Raw genomic sequence first — 19,951 nt, 5'->3', positions numbered from 1 at the left:
TGAGTAATTATGTTGAAAGGGGCCTACGTTATTTACTGTAACATGATGCAAGGGACTACCTGACTTAAATGTGAAGACATTGACCTTTACACTGTAAGCACTAAGACCATTGTTGCACTAAGGGGTGTGAACAGTACTCTGGCCCTGAGAGGAAAAGTAGAGTGCAGTGTGTTGCTGCAGGTCAGTCTTCCTGTGTTTAAGGTCTATGAAAGGTTAATTTCCAAAAGTGTAAAGTCACTGTAACACCCTCCCCTATGACCACAGAGGTGGGTGAACAAAATGCATTGAGTTCAACTTATTCAAATGAATTAGGTTTTTTTATTCAAATTAATTAGGTTCAACTTTCTTTTTCTTGACAAATACAAATGAACCGTAAAAAAAGTTTGACAGAGAAGTTAAACATGAAATTATTTATACTTTTAATTACATTAAAAAAAGATTTAACAAATGTTTTCATCAGATTTCTTCAGCATATCCATTCAAAGATATAGCTAACGAAGCTAGAGCTAGTTAAAGAGTTATCTAGTATGAAGGGGAAATTGTTCCATTCATCCAGTTCTACTGTCTAATTCCAGAGTACATGACCACTGTCTCTTCCTCCATGTTTCCTCTCTGTCTTCTAGACCTGTTCTTCTTGTTGCTCAGAGGCAGAGAAACGTAATGGAGACTGTCTGCATCTTGGCTCTGTGAAGAACAAAATCGTTTTTTGACATTAAATGTATTACTTTTTGCACAATTTGGTTTTGCAAGCCAAGTGTGAAAGTTTGTATTTGTACAAGACGTGCAACATAACAGTTTTTCTGCTTACACCTGCATCTGACCGGGAAACTGAAGGACCTCTTGTCTGAGAGACCAGTTCTGAGAAAAAAGACACAAAACACTATAGATACTGCCACGTCTTCCAGTTTTTCTACATATAGAGATGGTGACATCAACGAAAAGCAACTTTTAATAACTTACCACTGCACTGCAGACATGTTGTCTTCTTCATCTTGTAAATGATGCAGGCAAGGGGAATGATCAAGATAAACGCAAAGGCCAATGCTATGGACAGGCAGTATACAAAGAGAAGAGGGTCTACACTCCGGCCTGCAGAAATGTTAGAATAATTAGAAGACACTCAGAATAGCAACCATATGCATAGGAGATATGAACAACAATGAAAGCTATTTAACCTACCCTCAATGTCCAACTGGGTACCGTTCCCAAACAGTATCACCCCACATGAGGCCACAGCACAGTAGTAAGTCCCAGCATCAGAGAGAATGAGGTTCCTCTTTGGGAGGTTATAGACACAGCTCTGTGTAGGAGACCCAGCCTCAGGGCTCTTCTCACACTGATCACTCCTGTCTCCATGGGTGTAAATGATTCCTGGATGGGATTCTCCTGAGCCATGTCTGAACCAAAAGACACTGTGTTCTCCTGCACTGGTCTCAATGTGGATTGTACAGTTCAGAGTCACAGAGTCTCCTGGCTGGACAGACTCAGACACAGACTGATGTATAACAGGCATTTTTTTGGAACCTGAATCTGACAAGACAGCCAATAAACTAATGTAATATCTCAGGATTATCACTGTAGCAAGTGTTGTAAATCAAAATATCAATATTTTGTTTGATTAAGAGAATACATCATATCTGTATATTCAGATTTACAAAAAAATAAATAATGATAATAGCCTTATCCTTACCTTTTATGATGAGAATGAATCCTTGTCCAAACTCCACCTTGTATCCATAAGCACTTCCACAGTAGTATGTGCCTGAATCAGAGAGTTCCACATCTGCTATCATTAGGTGATTTTTTCCTTGGCCACCTTCCACTGAGAAGCGAGGGTTATTCTTAAACTCCTGGTAAAATGTTGCATTCCTGTCATACTTATAGATGGTTGAGATGAGCTGAGGAATATTTCCAAAAGTTTGCTTGTAAAAGGAGAACATTATTCCCTCATCGCCTGCATTGAAGCAACGTAAAACCACCATGTCTCCAACGTTGGCTGAAATGAGACCAATCTCCTGACTGATGGATGAGGATTCAGTCCCAGCTACTCCATGAACTAGAGAACATAAAAATATATTAGCTGTTACATACCTTAAATACAACTTTGGATTGTCATAGTGTCCGTATAACAATAATGGGATACCTTGTGTCTTCAAATCAAGTGTTGACATCACATAAGTAGAGAAATGTAAATTATTGACTTACCCATCTCTACGAGAAGTGGAAATATCAGACACAGTGTGATCATCTTTAAATTTGTCAGCTCTTCACAACTTGGGTCTTGAGTGGAAAGAGTCCACCCATGTAGACAACACTTCAACAATGGAGTTACAGGTGATTGGTCGAACTGGACCGCATCATATTTGTTGACGCCTCATTCAGGCAACATTGTTGTCTTTACATGTATCTTGTACAGTTCAGAGTCACAGAATTGTCCAAAAGGTAGAATCTCAAAGTTTTGTACAAATTGAGCACACATTTTTAAAGTATGGTTTCCCTTATTCTTTATCACTGCATCTGCTGTTGTCTAAGAGACTCAAATGTGTGACATTTTTGGAGCATGCCTCTATGACACTGTCATACACTAGGGCTTCTATCACCACACAGTCAATTCACTTCAACTTCACCTCACCAAAAACATCTACGAAAAACATATAACAAACATAGCAAATACCATACAGTATTCTTTTAGTGATCTCTCATTCCGGATTTACACTCAGTAGAATCGATGGATAGTATGCCCTCCTATTATATTGTTATTGAGTAAGTCCATGGTTCTAGTGGCCTAACATCACACTTAAAATCAGGGATTGTGTTTGATTGAGAATACTGTACGGCTCTCTACATCAAATTACATAGTACATAGCTCACAGATTTCAGTTGACTTGGTATAGATAAACTGCCTCGTCAAAATAGATGGTTTATTGTTGCAAAAATTGTCAATTTGAATTGGAAGTAGTAAGACCTACAGTATGAGAGAACTAAGAGTTCTGAGAAATCTGTCTGAAAGCCACAGAAATAGAGAAACAGAGGGAGAGAGAGAGTGAGAGAGAGACATAGAGAGACACGTAGTGAGAAAGAGAGAGGGAGAGAGTGAAAGGAGCAGAGAGACAAAGGTATTGTGTGCCTGAGGCCAGCAGGCCCTAACATAGCATAGAGACATCCTCATCTTGTGTTGATCACAGACCACAGAGTAACTGTAAATCAGTTGCTTTGTGTGTGAGGGGGTATACGTGGCATGAGAAGAGAAAACTATTTTCAACACGACAACTTCAAGATGCCCGAGTATGGCCCAAATAAATACATTAAACTTCCTTTGTCTTCATTATTATTGAATGCTTTATGCATATTATCACAAGCAAGTCGATATGAAATGGTAGTGAAGCAATGAATTCCATTTATTAGTAGCTACAATACAATAACAAAGCTAATACAGTTAACTCAGAGCTCGTGAACTTTAATGGACGTCTGTTTTATTGTTCAACTGTCTGATCCCAGAGTAGACCGTCTCTTCCTCCATGTTGCCTCTCTGTCTTCTAGTCCTGTTCTTCGTGTTGCTCAGATCCACTGTCTGCATCGTGGGCCTGTGAGGAACAATTATAAAATGGAGGACAATATTACTAACTATATGTTTTATTAACTGGAACCATTTTAAAGAAATTCTACTTACGAGACTGGCTGGACCTCTTGTTTGAGAGCCGGATCCTGAAAAGAAACACAGAAAATATATAGATACAACCCCTCACTACTGAGATACATCTGTAGATGGTGATATCAAAGAAGAGCAACTTCTAAGAAGTTGTTCTCTTGTTCATCTTGTCAAGGATGCAAGTCAGGAGAAGAAACAGGATTAGAGAGAGAGCAACTGCTACTCCCAGGCAGTACACGAAGAGAAGAGCGTCTGCTCCATTGTCTGTGAAAATAAATACGGGGATAGAAGTATAATAACTATATGAATGATTTCACATTTTCTTATATGATCTAAATAACTAGTACTGTGTACAGTTTTACATAGTAGAGTATCCAATAGATACAAACAAAAAATGTAAGATGTGTCAATGTCTAGCTTGGTCCCGTTTTCAAACAGTATCTCCCACATGAGGCCACAGCACAGTAATGCGTCCTGGCATCAGAGAGGCTGAGGTTCCTCTTGGGGAGGTTGTAGACACAACTCTGTGTAGGAGACCCAGCCTCAGGGCTCTTCTTACACTGATCACAATGATTGGTCTAATTGATTCCTGGAAGGGATTCTCCTGAGCCATGTGTGACCCAATAGCCACTGACAAGAGAATGAGTAAGATCATGGAGAACATTCTCTTTTCCTGCTAGATTAATTAATATAACATTTTATGAACAATCCGAAATGAAAGAAGCAATTTAAGTTACCTTTGACAGCTAAAAGAGTTCCTTCTCCAAATTCAAAGTCGTTCAAGAACAAAGCACATCACAATAGTATGTAGCTGAGTCCCCTGACTCTGTCTTGGAGATGGTCAGGTTACAGCTGTCAACTCCTCTTTTCACACTCCGATGTTTAGTCTCCAGGGAAGTCCTTAATAAAGTTTTTGTATAATAACTATCTTGATTGGTGTGAAATGATGATGCCATGAGTAAAGGCATTTGTCCAACAGCCTGATTGAACCAATCAACATAGGTCATCAAACTAGATGGACAATAGCAAGTGAGTCACACAACATCACAGATGAGTTACTATCATCAGATCTGGTTGTCCATAGTAAATGCACAAACTGTAAAATAAATAGTTTTTAAATGGATCAGAGATATAGATTCAAAAAGCATTTATATAGATGCCTCAAATTGTCTGTGAATAATACAAAAACACTTATTGTGTATTTTTTAGGAAGCACATAAACAGAAATATGAAGGTTTAACACCCGTTTGTTTGAGAAATAGAAATATCATACACAGTGACATCATCTTTGAAGAGATTATCATGTGTGGAAGAAGTTTACCCGTTTGTGCAACACTTCAACGTTAGGGTATAAGGTGATTGGTTCAACTGGTAGGCATAGGGTTTCTCAATATGCATACAACCGTGCTCCACGCTCTCATGCTCCAAGTGCATTCTCCGACGACGTTCTCTTGAGTACGTTCTTCTGAGGAAGAGAGTGTGGAGAATGCATAAAACATTACATTTGAGAAGCACTCGCACTCCCCCTACTGTATTACCTCACGCTGCACCCCCCCCCCCCTTCATTGAACCTTCTTCCAGCCATGACAATGGCAACAATAGAATAAAACAACATATACACAAAGCAAACGTTTTACTTCATGATTATCAACTACATGTGTGAATCGTAATAATCTATCTAGCCAGATAGTTAAACAGGCAAAAATGACCTAAGACTACTGTTATGCAAGGTAGATGTAAATTGTTTGTGGGTAGCGACCAATTCTTTGTGGCTAGCTAGCTATCCAGTTAGCCCTATTGAATTAGTATGGACTTGGGACTTCACTAAATTCACTAAATCATCTTCCAGCCAGGACAATGGCAATACAGAAAAAACAAGATATTCACAAAGCAAACATTTTACTTCATAACTATCAGTTAGCTATATGTACATCATAATAATGTAGCTAACCAGATAGTTTAGCAGGGAAAAATGACCTAAAATGAATATTATTCTAGGTAGATTTCAATTATATGTGGGTAGCTATCTAAAAGTTCCTCGTGGCTATCTGGTTAGCTAACAGTAGTAGCTAGCCAGTTTGCCCTATTGACTTATCATGGGCTTGCGATCTATGGTACGTAGGCAGGTAATCACCTTTAAAAAATTATCAGGATAAACAAGAGATCCAATGCTGCGCCCAGGCAATACACCAAGAGAAGAGGGTCTACTCCATTGTCTGGGAAAATAAAGATGATGATTGAAGTATGGTAACTATAGAGAAGATTGCACATTTTCTTATGTGATCTGAAAAACTAGTTTTATTATGCAATAGATATGAACAAAACTGTAAGATGTATCACGTACCCTTAATCTCCAGCCTAGTCATGTTCCGCAACCGTATCTCCCCACATGAGGCCACAGCACAGTAGTAAGTCCCAGCATCAGAGAGGCTGAGGTTTCTCTTGGGGAGGCTGTAGACACAGCTCTGTGTAGGAGTCCCAGCATCAGAGAGAATGAGGTTTCTCTTGGGGAGGTTGTAGACACAGCTCTGTGTAGGAGACCCAGCATCAGGGCTCTTCTCACATTGATCTCTCCTGTCTCCATGGGTGTAAATGATTCCTGGATGGAATTCTCCAATAGACACTGTGTTCTTCTGGACAGGTCTCCGTGTGTATTGTATAGTTCAGTGTTAGAGTCTCCTGGCTTGACTGACTCAGACACAGGCTGCTGTACAACTTTCTTGCTGTTGGATTCTTAACCTGAAAAGAGGCATCATGTCAATAACACTTTTGATTCTAGACCCTCAAATTCAACTCTGGACCTTAAGTGTTGTGTGTTGATATTTTCAAATTGTCTCTAAGTGTGAATAATGTTGAAATGTACTTGCCTTTTAATGTTAGTAGACTATTTGTTTTCTCACACTTACTTTAGGTGCACTTGATTTATCTTTCATCCATTACGCCGGTCGAGGTAAGCCAATTGTATTAAATTATTTGAAAGAAAACAAATAATATTTTCAGCAGATACAGTTGTTAAAAACTATTTGACTTGAGCCCGTTTTAATCTGATTATAATTGTATAATAAGCTTAGCAGTATTAATTATCATGTTATGGGTCAGTTGGAATGACCTATGTGCATTATATTTGAGCAGAGGTAAAGAATGAAAGCTGATTGCAAGAATGATTCCATAGGGCTTGAACAAGAAACCATTTTTCTGGGGTGTGTGCTCATAGATCCTCATTTCTGTTCTATAACATGGTCTTATATCTACTGTTTTATGTCATTATATTATCCTTGTATGAATATACAGTTTTATATTCTTACAGATTGAAAGTAATGTTAGGTTTAAGCTCTTTGTGTATGAAAAGTGTAATTATCTAGTGGACTGCATTAGACTATAGGAATGTGTACTTCCAATAACTCAAGGCCTCTCCTGACTGATAAGAAGACATGTGAATGGCACTGGGGAGTACGAAGGTTCTGGAATCGACAGGCTGGAACACAGTAACATCAATAGGATGAACAGACTCAGTTCCTGCCAAAAAAACAGAGACTGATTCATGCTAGTCATCGAAAGGGGACCTAGTCGGAAGGTATACATTGATATGCTTGTGTGACCTGTATGTGTGCTTTTGCATCTGAAACACATAGTTTGGTGAATACATTTAGCTTGAATCTGTCTGGATTATTGTACCAGAAATTAGAACCTAACACAGTACTCCTGATGTTCCATAGGAGGTCTGTTGGGCATTTAATACGTTTTTGTGCAGTACATGTCTGATTGAGAATGTACTGAAAGTTCTCCCATGACATCATCATACACTGTCCCCTCCCCCTGAGCCCATAGATCTAGAATAGATGGTGCTGTATCACACATGAGATGCTTAACTCAGAGTTCAAATAGGGTTCATCAGCAGTTCTTTGTGGTTTGTAACTGATTTCAGATAACAAAATATATGTTATAGTCAGTTTAATAAATAACTGTTTTGCTGTGGCTGTAAGCTCTCAGGGGAAACATGAACAACAAGTAAAGATAGTGAGAACAACAGTGACACCACATAGACATCCTGCAGAAAACAACACAGAGACACAGAGAGCAGGTAGGAGTGTCCTGTGTGCACAAAGTCAGCAGGCCCACCTGACCAAAGCATAGACACAGCGTAATCTTGGGATTACAGAAGACTGCAGAGTACCTGGGAACTTGTTCACTGTATAGGGGTGGGTGTGAGTGGCATGCTATCAACACAACTAAATGAAAACAACTCATTACAGAGGAGCAATAACTTGAATTAAAAGGTTGTGTGCCTTACTAGTCTCTGGAACTCAATACAAAAAACGACTACTTGTGTTCTGCAAAAAAGTCAAAAATAATGAATTTTAATAATGAATGAATTTTGACAGGCCCAACGAGCTTAATTTTTTAAATGTATTTATTAATTTTTTATTTCACCTTTATTTAACCAGGTAGGCTAGTTGAGAACAAGTTCTCATTTGCAACTGCGACCTGGCCAAGATAAAGCATAGCAGTGTGAACAGACAACAACACAGAGTTACACATGGAGTAAACAATTAACAAGTCAATAACACTGTAGAAAAAAAAAGAAAAAAAAGAGAGTCTATATACATTGTGTGTAAAAGGCATGAGGAGGTAGGCGAATAATTACAATTTTGCAGATTAACACTGAAGTGATAAATGATCAGATGGCCATGTACAGGTAGCGATATTGGTGTGCAAAAGAGCAGAAAAGTAAATAAATATAAACAGTATGGGGAAGAGGTAGGTAAAATTGGGTGGGCTATTTACCGATAGACTATGTACAGCTGCAGCGATCGGTTAGCTGCTCAGATAGCAGATTGAAGTTTGAAGTTGGTGAGGGAGATAAAAGTCTCCAACTTCAGCGATTTTTGCAATTCGTTCCAGTCACAGGCAGCAGAGAACTGGAACGAAAGGCGGCCAAATGAGGTGTTGGCTTTAGGGGTGATCAGTGAGATACACCTGCTGGAGTGCGTGCTACGGGTGGGTGTTGGCATTGTGACCAGTGAACTGAGATAAGGCGGAGCTTTACCTAGCATGGATTTGTAGATGACCTGGAGCCAGTGGGTCTGGCGACGAATATGTAGCGAGGGCCAGCCGACTAGAGCATACAGGTCGCAGTGGTGGGTGGTATAAGGTGCTTTAGTAACAAAACGGATGGCACTGTGATAAACTGCATCCAGTTTGCTGAGTAGAGTGTTGGAAGCTATTTTGTAGATGACATCGCCGAAGTCGAGGATCGGTAGGATAGTCAGTTTTACTAGGGTAAGTTTGGCGGCGTGAGTGAAGGAGGCTTTGTTGCGGAATAGAAAGCCGACTCTAGATTTGATTTTAGAATGGAGATGTTTGATATGAGTCTGGAAGGAGAGTTTACAGTCTAGCCAGACACCTAGGTACTTATAGATGTCCACATATTCTAGGTCTGAACCATCCAGGGTGGTGATGCTAGTCGGGCGTGCGGGTGCAGGCAGCGAACGGTTGAAAAGCTTGCATTTGGTTTTACTAGCGTTTAAGAGCAGTTGGAGGCCACGGAAGGAGTGTTGTGTGGCATTGAAGCTCGTTTGGAGGTTAGATAGCACAGTGTCCAAGGACGGGCCGGAAGTATACAGAATGGTGTCGTCTCCGTAGAGGTGGATCAGGGAATCGCCCGCAGCAAGAGCAACATCATTGATATATACAGAGAAAAGAGTCGGCCCGAGAATTGAACCCTGTGGCACCCCCATAGAGACTGCCAGAGGACCGGACACCATGCCCTCCGAACCAGCCCATCACGCATTTGACCAAAATGCTAGATGGCCAGTCAGCCCCTATCGCTTTTCACAAAATGAATGGTTTCATCTGACCATATGACATTCTCCCAATCTTCTTCTGGATCATCCAAATGCTCTCTAGCAAACTTCAGACGGGCCTGGACATGTACTGGCTTAAGCAGGGGGACACGTCTGGCACTGCAGGATTTGAGTCCCTGGCGGCGTAGTGTGTTACTGATGGTAGGCTTTGTTACTTTGGTCCCAGCTCTCTGCAGGTCATTCACTAGGTCGACCCGTGTGGTTCTGGGATTTTTGCTCACTGTTCTTGTGATCGATTTTGACCCCACGGGGTGAGATCTTGCGTGTAGCCCCAGATCGAGGGAGATTATCAGTGGTCTTGTATGTCTTCCATTTCTTAATAATTGCTCCCACAGTTGATTTCTTCAAACCAAGCTGCTTACCTATAGCAGATTCAGTCTTCCCAGCCTGGTGCTGGTCTACAATTTTGTTTCTGGTGTCCTTTGACAGCTCTTTGGTCTTGGCCATAGTGGAGTTTGGAGTGTGACTGTTTGAGGTTGTGGACAGGTGTCTTTTATACTGATAACAAGTTCAAACAGGTGCCATTAATACAGGTAACGAGTGGAGGACAGAGGAGCCTCTTAAAGAAGAAGTTACAGGTCTATGAGAGCCAGAAATCTTGCTTGTTTGTAGGTGGTCATTAAAAATCCTACAATGTGATTTTCTGGATTTTTTTTCTTCTCATTTTGTCTGTCATAGTTGAAGTGTACCTATGATGAAACTTCCACTGGGGACAGTGTCTCCTGGCTGGACTGACTCAGACACAGGCTGCTGTACAACAATTAACATAATTAGCCATATTTTACAACATTACTCTCAATAAAACAGTACCCCACCTTTCAGAACGAGAATTCTTTTGAATTCCATCATTAACATTCATTCCCCTATAGAAAATGTGGTGGAATCAGATGGTATGTAGATGATAAAATCCATTTCACCTTTGCACTGTGAACCTGAGGGTTATCCTTAAACTCATTGTGAAATATTGCACCACCATCATACTTGTGAATTGGAAATACAAGTTGAGGATTCTTTCCTACAGTTATCTTGTACCATCAGATAAGATGTTCTGTTCAGATAGAAGCATTGCAGAGTCACATTGTCTCAAAGATGAACGTTCAGAAGAGGACTTGGATTGCCAATGTCCACCGTGTCCACAATAAATGAAACGCAGAGAAGATTACTCAGACAACACAAACATTTACTTACTTTAATTACATTAATCCTAAATCCTGGTTGGGTGTGACGTACAGTGTTTGGTTTCCTTGAGTGTGTGAATGAAACATTGTTAAACATTAATTCAGGAGTAAGAAATATTAGAATCCTTGGTTTACAAATAGTATTTTAAGTTGTTAAACTGGAATGATAACCAGGACTAGACACAACCTGAACATCTTTCAACTTCTTCTCTCTGGTCTGGTGTAACAGAGATGAGGGTCAAGAGACAAAGTGAGGTGACAGCATCAGCGGAAATATGTATCTACATGCACCACAGGAGGCACAACTTTTAGGTTGGCTCCATTGGTTGTTTGAAGAGGAAGTGAGGTCAAAAAAATGCCCCACTTTACATAGAGATACAGTATGTATTCATAAATGAATCAATGATGCTATTCTCTCTAAAATGCTTACGCTATCACAAAGGAGTGCTATCACAAAGGGAGGAGTGGTATGAAGTCAGAGTTACTGGTTTCTATTTTTTCATCATTTGGGTCAGTTGCTGAGACTAGCAGCACATACAATGCCTTTAGAAAGTCTACACCAACATTGGATTCAAATTTCATTGTGACACAAAGTGGGATTCAAATTAATGTAATTGTCATTTTTTTGTCAACGATCTACACAAAACACTCATGTCAAATTGGAAGAAAATCAAAGACAAGATAAGTGTTAAGAATTGGGCAAGTGAATAAACATAGGAAACAAAAGAAAGTGTTTATTAAACTGTCACACACACATATAGGCAGGTTACAGAGTTCCATGTTACAACTAATATCATCAAAGGGAAGAGTTCAGACATTTGTAAATCATTATAAACATTTTGTTGTACACTTCTACAAAAACAAATGGATCCAGTCAGTCAACCTCAGCCACTATTGGTGAGGATTTGAGACTTCTGAAACCATCCTAGAATCATCTTTCACACTTGCCGGACACTTATGCTCTGCATCTGAGGGATTCTGTGTCGTTATTAGGAGAATTTGCCAATGCAGTGACAGTCTCTTCTGCTTGGCCCGACTATTACATTGTATAACAGATGAGGAAAGTACAAAACAGCCAAGTCACACAGACACAGTCAAGCTCAAAGTGGAGGTCAGTAGGGCTCAACTTAAAATGATGCTGATTGGAGGACTGTCACATCCTGACTTGATAACTCACACTAGAATAGATTGTTTCTTCCTCTCTCTGTTCTCTCCTCTGTCTCCTGGGCTTCCTGTCAGTGAACTTTAGTCCAGCATAGTTCAGGCCATCATCGTCACCGTAGAGCTATGGGGATGAAACACAGACTCACTCAGTTCAGACTCTGTGTCAAATCTAATCCTGTACTCTTATGCTTATCCAGACGCACTCTTGATACAGTGGAACTGATCCAGCTAACCTGTTGGTCTGATGTGTTGGCATGAGGATTCCCATAGTGGCTTTGCTGAAAAGGGGTCCCCGCTAAAAGACAAATGTCAAAACATTCAATATATTCTAAACCTTTTCTTGTTTACTAATAAAAATACATACTACTGTGAATGTCATATTTTCTGCTTCAAAATGAAGTAGGCCAGAGAGGGATGTGGTAAAAGAAGGGCGAGCCTTCACCATTCTTTTGATCTGTAACTATTATTAATGTTACTATTATTATGAAGACTTTTACTGTACCTGCACAGTGTTCACATCGTGACCTCTTCATTATCACACAGAGGATAATGTTGACAATCACACTCAGAATCACAGCAGTTGTCAGGCCAGATATAAATACGAAGAAAACAAGATTACTCTTATCACCCAACAGGTCTGAAACTTAAAAAGCAAGGCTTAATTATTTTCTATTCTTTTTTTTTTCTCAGTGCATTTGGCATAAACGTTAGCTATTAAAGTTAAATCATTTGAAATCTACTATCAACTAAAGGTGAAAGATTTACACATCGATATTGATGTAGTAGTACCGTATTTTGGTTATGCACAACTTACCTTCAACATCCAGCTTGGTCCCGTTCCCAAACAGTATCTCCCCACATGAGGCCACAGCACAGTAGTAAGTCCCAGCATCAGAGAGGCTGAGGTTCCTCTTGGGGAGGTTGTAGACACAGCTCTGTGTAGGAGACCCAGCCTCAGGAGGACAAGCCTCTGGACTTTTCTCACACCAATCACTCTTGTCTCTAAGGGTGTAAATGATTCCTGGACGGGATTCTCCTGAGCCATGTCTAAACCAATAGACACTGTATTCCCCTGCACAGGTCTCAGTGTGTATTGTACAGTTCAGAGTCACAGATTCTCCTAGCTGAACTGACTCAGACAAAGGCTGCTGAAGCACAGACATGCTGTTGGACCCTGAATCTGAAGAGAGTGAGTAAGATCATGGTGTGTACATTCCATTTTTTTGCTAGATTCATTAATTTAGCATTATATGAACACACATTAGGAAGCAATTTAAGTTACCTTTGACAATTAAAAATGTTCCTTCTCCAAATGTGACTTGGCCCACTTCCATAGCACCACAGTAGTATATAGCTGAGTCCCCTGACTCTGTCTTTGAGATGGTCAGGTTAAAGCTGTCAACTCCTCTCTTCACACTTAAACGTTTAGTCTCATTAATAAAGTCCTTGGTAAAATGCAAACTATGTTTAGAGAGATAATATGATGATGCCATGAGAAGAGGCTTCTGTCCAACAGATTGCTTGAACCAAGCGACTCTGATCAGCAAATCAAGTTGACAAAAGCATGTGAGAGATACACTTTGTCCAAGTTGTGTAACTATCACGGGGTCTGGTTGGATTACATCCTTGTTAAGTGCACAACCTGTGAAGCAAACAAACAAAATAAATCAGAAAAAGTTATAGTACAGAATTATACATTATTATCATTATTCAGACTACATAGTCATTCAAATGGATTCAAAAAGACTGATGTAAAAAAAGTAAAAGGATCCACATTTATATTTCTTGCTTACCAAAATTGCCATAAAACAAAAAGATTGTCCAATATATAATCATAATTTGAATGTCCTTTCTGCACTGTACAGTGTGTTGGTCTGACAACTGGGCACCATTTATATGATGACACTCATTGGGTAATCATTATGAAGTAGGCGGAAACTCTGAACTGAGTGATATTATTGGCTGTCTGAACAGGCATAAAAGATGTGATAAAAACTACAACCTAATTTGTGTCCTGTGGCATACCATAGTTAGAGCAGACCTTCAAATGATGTACAGTCAGAGTTACTTGTCTGTATTTTTTAATCAGTTGGGTCGGTGGCTGAGACTACCGGTACATATGTCCTCTTTGACATACACTCTTTGAAATACATTGTATTTCTCACTTCATGTCTGTAGAAGGCAATTCAAAGCTTTCAGGAGGAAGTGAACTCTGGTGTTTTTGGCACCTTTTTGACAAAATAAAGATTTGAAAAATCTATACATTTTGTTGCACACTTCTACAAAAACAAGTCAACCTCAGCCACTACTGCTGAGGATTTGAGACTTATGAAACCATCCAAGTATCAGCTTTCACACTTGGAGGACAATTATGTTCTGGAAATGAGTTATTTTACATTTATATTAGGCAAAACTAGGCCCATGCAAAACCATCCTACAGCAAATGAGAAATGTATATAATAGCCAGTTCACACTGGAACAGTCAAGATCAAAGTTGAGTTCAGAGGAAGAGTGGAACATAACTTAGAATAATGCTGATTGGATGACCCTTACATTTCACATCCTGTCTGGATGAGTCAACCAGAGTAGATGGTTTCTTCCTCTCTCTGTTCTCTCCTCTGTCTCCTGGGCTTGGTACTCTTCATTTCAGTGAACATCAGGGTAGTATAGTTGAGGGCATCATCGTCACTGTGGAGCTATGGAGATGAAACACAGACTCACTCAATTCAGACTCTGGGTCAAATCTAATGCTGTACTATTTATAGTGGGGCAAAAAACTATTTAGTCAGTCACCAATGGTGCAAGTTCTAACACTAAAAAAGGTGAGAGAGGCCTTTAATGTTCATCATAGGTACACTTCAACTATGACAGACAAAATGAGGAAAAAAAATCCAGAAAATCACATTGTAGGATTTTTTATGAATTCATTTGCAAATTATGGTGGAAAATAAGTATTTGGTCAATAACAAAAGTTTATCTCATTACTTTGTTGTATACCCTTTGTTGGCAATGACAGAGGTCAAGCGTTTTCTGTAAGTCTTCACAAGGTTTACATACACTGTTGCTGGTATTTTGGCCAATTCCTCCATGCAGATCTCCTCTAGAGCAGTGATGTTTTGGGGCTGTTGCTGGGCAACACAGACTTTAAACTCCCTCCAAAGATTTTCTATGGGGTTGAGATCTGGACCTTGAAATGCTTCTTACGAAGCCACTCCTTCGTTGCCCAGGCGTTGTGTTTGGGATCATTGTCATGCTGAAAGACCCAGCCACGTTTCATCTTCAATGCCCTTGCTGATGGAAGGAGGTTTTCACTCAAAATCTCACGATACATGGCCCCATTCATTCTTTCCTTTACACGGATCAGTTGTCCTGGTCCCTTTGCAGAAAAACAGCCCCAAAGCATGATGTTTCCACCCCCATGCTTCACAGTAGGTATGGTGTTCTTTGGATGCAACTTAGCATTTGTTGTCCTCCAAACACGACGAGTTGAGTTTTTACCAAAAAGTTATATTTTGGTTTCGTCTGACCATATGACATTCTCGCAATCTTCTTCTGGATCATCCAAATGCTCTCTAGCAAACTTCAGACAGGCCTGGACATGTACTGGCTTAAGCAGGGGGACACGTCTGGCACTGCAGGATTTGAGTCCCTGGCGGCGTAGTGTGTTACTGATGGTAGGCTTTGTTACTTTGGTCCCAGCTCTCTGCAGGTCATTCACTAGGTCGACCAGTGTGGTTCTGGGATTTTTGCTCACTGTTCTTGTGATCGATTTTGACCCCACGGGGTGAGATCTTGCGTGTAGCCCCAGATCGAGGGAGATTATCAGTGGTCTTGTATGTCTTCCCTTTTCTAATAATTTCTCCCACAGTTGATTTCTTCAAACCAAGCTGCTTACCTATAGCAGATTCAGTCTTCCCAGCCTGGTGCTGGTCTACAATTTTGTTTCTGGTGTCCTTTGACAGCTCTTTGGTCTTGGCCATAGTGGAGTTTGGAGTGTGACTGTTTGAGGTTGTGGACAGGTGTCTTTTATACTGATAACAAGTTCAAACAGGTGCCATTAATACAGGTAACGAGTGGAGGACAGAGGAGCCTCTTAAAGAAGAAGTTACAGGTCTATGAGAGCCAGAAATCTTGCTTGTTTGTAATTGGTCATTAAAAATCCTACAATGTGATTTTCTGGATTTTTTTTCTTCTCATTTTGTCTGTCATAGTTGAAGTGTACCTATGATGAAAATTACAGGCCTCTCTTATATTTTTAAGCGGGAGAACTTGCACAATTGGTGGCTGACTAAATACTTTTTTGCCCCACTGTATATTAACAAAATGTATCACTTACCTTTGATGTCAAGCTTGGTCCCGTTTCCAACCTGACAAGAAAGTCTACATGTCAGTAAATCTGTTTCCTATGGTGATCTCATTATGTGAATAATTACCTCATGTTCAAGACATAGTATCCAAAAAAGTGCAAAAAGTTGCAGAAGGTACTGATTTGAGCATTTTTTTGTGCATCATGTTCTATCATCTATAAGTGACTCTGTTGAGCTTCAGAATTAATTTGAGATACCTTCAAATGATTTGGACTTTATGTGTGAAAAAGGCTAATATTGGACCCATGACTTGAACGGGATATGTGCCACAATGCTAAAATATTAGCATTTAGAAACAGTGCCATGTAAACTAAACCAAAGCAAGGATTGCTGTCATATCTTGTCCATAGACTGCTTATAGGGTAAAGAAACCAATATGTAATTTCAGGGGCACAACTTCCACTGGGGACAGTGTCTCCTGGCTGGACTGACTCAGACACAGGCTGCTGTACAACAATTAACATAATTAGCCATATTTTACAACATTACTCTTAATAAAACAGTACCCCGCCTTTCAGAACGAGAATTTATGTGGTTGTGGTGTACAGTGTTTGGTTTCCTTGAGTGTGTGAATGAAACATTGTTAAACATTGATTCAGGAGTAAGAAATATTAGAATCCTTGGTTTACAAATAGTATTTTAAGTTGCTAAACTGGAATGACACAACCTGAACATAGACACAACCTGAACATCTTTCAACTTCTTCTCTCTGGTCTGGTGTAACATAGATGAGGGTCAAGAGACAAAGTGAGGTGACAGCATCAGCGGAAATATGTATCTACATGCACCACAGGAGGCACAACTTTTAGGTTGGCTCCATTGGTTGTTTGAAGAAGAAGTGAGGTCAAAATAATGCCCCACTTTACATACAGATACAGTATGTATTCATAAATGAATCAATGATGCTATTCTCTCTAAAATGCTTACGCTATCACAAAGGAGTGCTATCACAAAGGGAACAGTGGTATGAAGTCAGAGTTACTGGTTTCTATTTTTTCATCCTTTTTTGTCAACGATCTACACAAAACACTCATGTCAAATTGGAAGAAAATCAAAGACAAGATAAGTGTTAAGAATTGGGCAAGTGAATAAACATAGGAAACAAAAGAAAGTGTTTATTAAACTGTCACACACACATATAGGCAGGTTACAGAGTTCCATGTTACAACTATTGTCATCAAAGGGAAGAGTTCAGACATTTGTAAATCGTTATATACATTTTGTTGTACACTTCTACAAAAACAAATGGATCCAGTCAGTCAACCTCAGCCACTATTGGTGAGGATTGGAGACTTCTGAAACCATCCTAGAATCATCTTTCACACTTGCCGGACACTTATGCTCTGCATCTGAGGGATTCTGTGTCGTTATTAGGAGAATTTTCCAATGCAGTGACTGTCTCTACAGCTAGACCCGACTATTACATTTTATAGCAAATGAGGAATGTACAAAACAGCCAAGTCACACGGACACAGTAAAGCTCAAAGTGGAGGTCAGTAGGGCTCAACTTAAAATGATGCTGATTGGAGGACTGTCACATCCTGACTTGATGACTCACACCAGAGTAGATGGTTTCTTCCTCTCTCTGTTCTCTCCTCTGTCTCCTGGGCTTCTTGTCAGTGAACTTTAGGCCAGCGTAGTTCAGGCCATCATCGTCACCGTGGAGCTGTGGGGATGAAACACAGACTCACTCTGTTCAGACTCTGGGTCAAATCTAATGCTGTACTCTTATGCTTATCCAGACGCACTCTTGATACAGTGGAACTGATCCAGCTAACCTGTTGGTCTGATGTGTTGGCATGAGGATTCCCATAGTGGCTTTGCTGAAAAGGGCTCCCCGCTAAAAGACAAATGTCAAAACATTCAATATATTCTAAACCTTTTCTTGTTTACTAATAAAAACACATACTACAGTGAATGTCATATTGTCTGCTTCAAAATGAAGTAGGCCAGAGAGGGATGTGGTAAAAGAAGGGCGAGCTTTCACCATTCTTTTGATCTGTAACTATTATTAATGTTACTATTATTATGAAGACTTTTACTGTACCTGCACAGTGTTCACATCGTGACCTCTTCATTATCACACAGAGGATAATGTTGACAATCACACTCAGAATCACAGCAGTTGTCAGGCCAGATATAAATACGAAGAAAACAAGATTACTCTTATCACCCAACAGGTCTGAAACTTAAAAAGCAAGGCTTAATTATTTTCTATTCTTTTTTTTCTCTCAATGCATTTGGCATGAACGTTAGCTAATAAAGTTAAATCATTTGAAATCCACTATCAACTAAAGGTGAAAGATTTACACATCGATATTGATGTAGTAGTGCCGTATTTTGGTTATGCACAACTTACCTTCAACATCCAGCTTGGTCCCGTTCCCAAACAGTATCTCCCCACATGAGGCCACAGCACAGTAGTAAGTCCCAGCATCAGAGAGGCTGAGGTTCCTCTTGGGGAGGTTGTAGACACAACTCTGTGTAGGAGACCCAGCCTCAGGAGGACAAGCCTCTGGACTTTTCTCACACCAATCACTCTTGTCTCTAAGGGTGTAAATTATTCCTGGACGGGATTCTCCTGAGCCTTGTCTAAACCAATAGACACTGTACTCTCCTGCACAGGTCTCAGTGTGTATTGTACAGTTCAGAGTCACAGATTTTCCTAGCTGAACTGACTCAGACAAAGGCTGCTGAAGCACAGACATGCTGTTGGACCCTGAATCTGAAGAGAGTGAGTAAGATCATGGTGTGTACATTCCATTTTTTTGCTAGATTCATTAATTTAGCATTATATGAACACACATTAGGAAGCAATTTAAGTTACCTTTGACAATTAAAAATGTTCCTTCTCCAAATGTGACTTGGCCCGCTTCCATAGCACCACAGTAGTATATAGCTGAGTCCCCTGACTCTGTCTTTGAGATGGTCAAGTTAAAGCTGTCAACTCCTCTCTTCACACTTAAACGTTTAGTCTCATTAAAGTCCTTGGTAAAATGCAAACTATGTTTAGAGAGATAATATGATGATGCTATGAGAAGAGGCTTCTGTCCAACAGATTGCTTGAACCAAGAGACTCTGATCAGCAAATCAAGTTGACAAAAGCATGTGAGAGTTACACTTTGTCCCAGGCGTGTAACTATCACAGGGTCTGTTTGGATTACATCCTTGTTAAGTGCACAACCTGTGAAGCAAACAAACAAAATAAATCAGACAAAGTTATAGTACAGAATTATACATTATTATCATTATTCAGACTACATAGTCATTCAAATGGATTCAAAAAGACTGATGTAAAAAAAGTAAAAGGATCCACATTTATATTTCTTGCTTACCAAAATTGCCATAAAACAAAAAGATTGTCCAATATATAATCATAATTTGAATGTCCTTTCTGCACTGTACAGTGTGTGGGTCTGACAACTGGGCACCATTTATATGATGACACTCACTGGGTAATCATTATGAAGTAGGCGGAAACTCTGAACTGAGTGATATTATTGGCTGTCTGAACAGGCATAAAACATGTGATAAAAACTACAATCTAACATGTGTCCTGTGGCATACCATAGTTAGAGCAGCCCTTCAAATGATGTACAGTCAGAGTTACTTGTCTGTATTTTTTAATCAGTTGGGTCGGTGGCTGAGACTACCGGTACATATGTCCTCTTTGACATACACTCTTTGAAATACATTGTATTTCTCACTTCATGTCTGTAGAAGGCAATT

At 39.8% G+C, this 19,951-nt stretch overlaps 3 protein-coding genes across 3 annotated transcripts; all 3 read right to left on the bottom strand.

Moving 5' to 3' along the window:
* Positions 1-558: 558 nt before the first annotated feature.
* LOC139416063 (uncharacterized) lies at positions 559-2,257 on the bottom strand. Its single transcript, XM_071164314.1, has 6 exons — positions 2,206-2,257; positions 1,691-2,056; positions 1,180-1,530; positions 961-1,089; positions 809-858; positions 559-684 (listed from the first exon to the last, which is right to left on the bottom strand). The coding sequence occupies exons 1-6, from the start codon at positions 2,246-2,248 to the stop codon at positions 559-561; spliced, it is 1,065 nt and encodes a 354-aa protein (XP_071020415.1). The 5' UTR covers positions 2,249-2,257.
* A 1,200-nt stretch (positions 2,258-3,457) lies between these two features.
* Positions 3,458-13,691, bottom strand: LOC139417505 (uncharacterized). Its single transcript, XM_071166772.1, has 10 exons — positions 13,649-13,691; positions 13,138-13,497; positions 12,670-13,035; positions 12,358-12,498; positions 12,089-12,150; positions 11,869-11,976; positions 5,994-6,177; positions 4,098-4,279; positions 3,671-3,705; positions 3,458-3,584 (listed from the first exon to the last, which is right to left on the bottom strand). Exons 1-10 carry the CDS (start codon positions 13,689-13,691, stop codon positions 3,458-3,460), a joined length of 1,608 nt encoding a protein of 535 aa, XP_071022873.1.
* Positions 13,692-14,431: 740 nt separating this feature from the next.
* Positions 14,432-19,600, bottom strand: LOC139417504 (uncharacterized). The gene is made up of 7 exons (XM_071166771.1): positions 19,558-19,600; positions 19,050-19,406; positions 18,582-18,947; positions 18,270-18,410; positions 18,001-18,062; positions 17,781-17,888; positions 14,432-14,551 (listed from the first exon to the last, which is right to left on the bottom strand). Exons 1-7 carry the CDS (start codon positions 19,598-19,600, stop codon positions 14,432-14,434), a joined length of 1,197 nt encoding a protein of 398 aa, XP_071022872.1.
* Between the last annotated feature and the right edge of the window lie 351 nt (positions 19,601-19,951).

This window comes from Oncorhynchus clarkii, chromosome 9 (genome assembly GCF_045791955.1).
Source record: "Oncorhynchus clarkii lewisi isolate Uvic-CL-2024 chromosome 9, UVic_Ocla_1.0, whole genome shotgun sequence".
Taxonomy (NCBI): domain Eukaryota; kingdom Metazoa; phylum Chordata; class Actinopteri; order Salmoniformes; family Salmonidae; genus Oncorhynchus; species Oncorhynchus clarkii.
Note: the sequence above shows the minus strand (reverse complement) of the source record. Positions and strands in the feature narration are given on the sequence as shown.